Below are 4,103 nucleotides of genomic sequence, written 5' to 3' on the forward strand. Positions count from 1 at the left end.
GATAAAACCATGTACCATCAGGATAATATTGTAAACCTTTTGAGTTTTAACGTGGAGATACAAAGCATGATAAACCTGTAAAAGGCCTATCGAGATTAATAATACCTAGATTGCGGAATCATTTCTGAGCGGCGAGGATAGCTCGGGGAGTTCTTTCCTATAACCTGTAGCGGTGGGCGATGGGAAGATATGGTTCTCAGTATCGAAGTACCAATTAACATTTGCCTGCCGCTTCATGGCTGGACTCTTCTAGTGCTTTTAGAAAACTCTTGGCACTCCGTTTTCGTCTTTTTGGCCTTGCATGTGACTATCGTCCTCGTTCATGTGCAGGTGATATCACAGTTACATCAGGAAGCAGAACTAGAACAATGCCAGTGATGTATTAGATTAAGTCATTCTTATATATTTAAGAGTGAACAAACGCCGCGTCCTTAACTAAAGTTCAGCTCCTCAGGTATTGAGCGCTTCCATGTCCCAATATGCCCTGGAACCCCAATATCGTTGATTCTCAGATCCTTGCCATCCATGCTGCCCTGGTCCCAAGCGGTGAGAATGGTGAAGTGGTCTTGTTCGGCGGAGACGAACACTGGAAAGACCAACAAGAGCCAAACGGGGATTTCCGCAAAACACGCGTTTATGATGTACAGACCCATCAGCTGGTCAGCTCTTCTATTCCATCGCCAGACAGTGATGTCTTCTGCTGCGGCCATGCATTTACTGGGGATGGCCGGCTATTGATCATTGGTGGAACCAGTGTATGGGAACCTGATCATCCGGGTCCGGGTCATCCGCACGAACTGGCATTTGGGGGCCACCGACGCTGCTGGCTGTACAATGCTCACGAGCGCAAATGGGTTGAAACAGCTCAGCTTCTACCCGAAAATCCTCATGGCGGTGGTACATCCGGTGGAGGTCGTTGGTACCCTGGAGCGGTCACCCTCGCCAATGGCGACGTTTTGTCCCTTTTCGGCCACGCCCGTAGAGAAGACACACGACATCGTAACGCTAATCCAGAACGTTTTGATGTCAACACCAATAAATGGTCGCAGATGCCCCTGCTTGCCAACGACGGCAATAACTATCTACCAAATCAGGGTGAACCGAAAGTTCGTCCCTTATTTTTTGCCCGCACCTTCCAACTGCCCGATGGGCAACTCTTCTTCGCGACGGCTATGCCAGTTGACTGGGCAAGCCACACCACAGGAAATCTCCCCGCTACCGATGGTCCTCATTTCAGCTCATTCTTCGACCTTGCCAGTGGTGCCTATATAGGCACGCCAATTCCAGAGGCTGCTGGATATGATGGCTGGAGCTTTCCTTGCGTTCTGCTGCCTCTTCTACCTGAAGAAAACTATAGTCCACGTGTCATGCATTGTGGTCGCGCAAGCGCGATGCGTATCGATCTGAATGCCACTGGTCCGGTATGGCAGCCTGTAGAAACTGCACAGAAAGTGGACCGCGTCAATAGCTGTGCTGCGCTTCTACCTACCGGACAAGTATGCCTTGTTGGTGGAGTTATGGATGAGGAACATGATGGTGGTCAGCGTATGCCAGCTGAGCTTTATGATCCCAACATCGACTGGGCGGCAGGTCGATACAGGCCTGGACTCGGCACATGGACGGTGGACACTGGTTTACCAGTTCACAGCCGCAACTACCACTCAGCGGCATTGCTGTTGCCAACCGGAACAGTATTGACTTGTGGTGGAAATATCAATCGGCAAATGGGTGACCCAAACCTTCATGGCGTCAAACGAATTGAGCTCTTTGAACCCAACTATGCAGTTGGTACACGTCCTATAATATCCAGCGCACCAAAGTCAACAGCATATGGCCAAAGCTTCGAGGTCACAGTCTCCAATCCTGCCAGCATTACTCGCGTTGCGCTAATCCGTAATGGGTCTTGTACCCATGCGTACGATTTCGATCAACGCTACGTTGGCCTCAAATTTGACTATCATTCGGGTGATAGCCATGTTCGGGCAACAGCTCCGCCGAATGGTAATGTAGCTCCTCCGGGATACTACATGTTGTGGGTTGTGGACAGTGCCGGTCGGCCGTGCCAGGTTGCGAAATTCGTTAAGCTTGCCTAGCAGACATCCTATTGTACGGTAGGGTTTAAAAAGTGCACGAGATGTGAAACTGACCGAATTGGGCACATAATTCGGCCTCTTCTAGGCTCCGGTCTTAGATTTAGTTGCATATCAACTGTTGCAGTGCAAAGTTGGTGCTGGAGTTTTCCATACTGAGTTGACACAGCACCCTCATTGTTATAAATGCTTAATAATGTCATGAATTATTTTTCCAAATTTTTGTTAAGTTTTATTTCATATTATGATATATTCTTAAACCTTGATTTTTCTTTCTAGTTTATACTGTAAGGGGAATCCACCTACTGTCTTTTGGACACGAACCAATCGTCAAGGTGCTACTTGAGAAGGGTGCTGAAATCGATCTGAAAGACAATTATGGCTGGACGTCGTTGTTATGGGCCGCAGAGAACGGGCACAAGGCCATCGTCAAGCTGCTACTTGAGAAGGGTGCTGAAATCGATCCGAAAGTCAATTATGGCCGGACGCCCCTGTCATATAGAGCGCAGAGAACGGAAACGAGGTCATCGTCAAGCTGCTACTCAAGAAGGGCGCTGATTGGGAGTCGAAAGGCAAAGACCGCCGGACGCCGCTGTTTGTGATAAATGGGCACACCCAGATGATTGAGCTAGTTCTCGTCACTGATGCCTATCAAAGACAACTATGAGTCGACCGCAATTTTTGCATCTGTGAGAAAGGGACATTAGGAAGTGGTGCAGCACTTACTCAAATTTCAAGAGGGTATGGACTTTGAAGATGGTCTTGGTCGAAGTCCTTTTTGGTGGGCAAAGAAGAGTGGCAACAAAAAGGTCGTTTAGCACTTGCTTGAATTTTCTCAAAGGACTAGTGTTCCGATACCTAAGGCAGAGCTCGACATGAAATGTGCTTTTGTTTCTTCGAACAGATTGTCAAGCTTTTGCGATGTGTGCATCCGATCATTTCTTCCCGGTAATTCATATTACAATGTGGGCTTTGTGACGATTTTGACGCCTGCCTTGAGTGCTTTGAGATGGCAGGTCCTTGTTGGACCATCCCAACGGGTATTTATTCAAAGTTTAATCTAGAAAGTAGAGCGTACCATTTCCAGGAACAAACGTATTAAAAATTACTACTCAAATACAATCACAATACGAACATCACGTTTAACCGTAGTTGAAGACACCGTATGATGGATGTATGTAACATCATTCCTTATTGTACATCTAACATCTACAGAATATACTCTATTATAGACGCTGACGCCGTGTTTGTTCAAGGATGGGAAGAGGGCGGGGATAGGGGTGGGTTGGTTTGNNGGGGGGGGGCCGGCGGTTTCGTTACCATACATTATGTAATCACCCCACAACTCCAGGAGGCTTGCATCGATCAATGTTTTTGTCCAGCTGTGACTTTGGTAAACGAAATGCACTGAGGTGATAGGATGTTTTAGATCATCTCGACCCCAATGATGGAACTCGAGGACTGTAGGGTATGAGGGTATCGGGAAGCTGCAGAATGGTGCTAATGGTCTCAGAGGACGATCTATACGAAACCATGAGCGCTTAGTCGCCCAAAATTAGCAAAATAGCTGTGGAATTGGCTGAAGCACAAAAATGTACAATCAAAATCAAGCGAGTATTCAATAATACACCTGATAGTGGACATTGTGTAAATATATTTGTGGTACTTGGAAAGGTCTAGTATCTATTGAATATTGCATTCATAAATTGAGGACAAGCACCCTCTGTGCATTATTGATTAATTAGTACTTTAAACAGGTCCCGTACTGTTTTAACATCAGCCCTACAATGGCATATCCGCCAATAGCAGGTCCAGCGTAAAACAAAACAATATAAGCGAGTAGCCAAGCGTCCGGATGTTTTGCGTTTCGTAGTGCTCCAAATCTTCCATGTGGAACAAAGAATGTATACGGAGAATCATGCTGACAAAGGGGGGGGAGTAATGCACCGATTAAAATTCCCATCGCGAGCCAAAATTGGGTCAGCACTCGTTGCGCTAGGGTGCTTTCACCGG

The 4,103-nt window shown here is 47.0% G+C and overlaps 1 protein-coding gene across 1 annotated transcript; it reads left to right on the forward strand.

Moving 5' to 3' along the window:
* Positions 1–479: 479 nt before the first annotated feature.
* On the forward strand, positions 480–2,757 carry PENARI_c149G05870 (uncharacterized protein; the record flags this gene model as incomplete). The annotated part of the gene is made up of 3 exons (XM_022638020.1): positions 480–2,006; positions 2,426–2,560; positions 2,593–2,757. The coding sequence occupies 3 exons, from the start codon at positions 480–482 to the stop codon at positions 2,755–2,757; spliced, it is 1,827 nt and encodes a 608-aa protein (XP_022482124.1).
* Positions 2,758–4,103: the final 1,346 nt, after the last annotated feature.

This window comes from Penicillium arizonense, assembly GCF_001773325.1.
Source record: "Penicillium arizonense strain CBS 141311 chromosome Unknown PENARI_contig149, whole genome shotgun sequence".
NCBI classification, from domain to species: Eukaryota; Fungi; Ascomycota; class Eurotiomycetes; order Eurotiales; family Aspergillaceae; genus Penicillium; species Penicillium arizonense.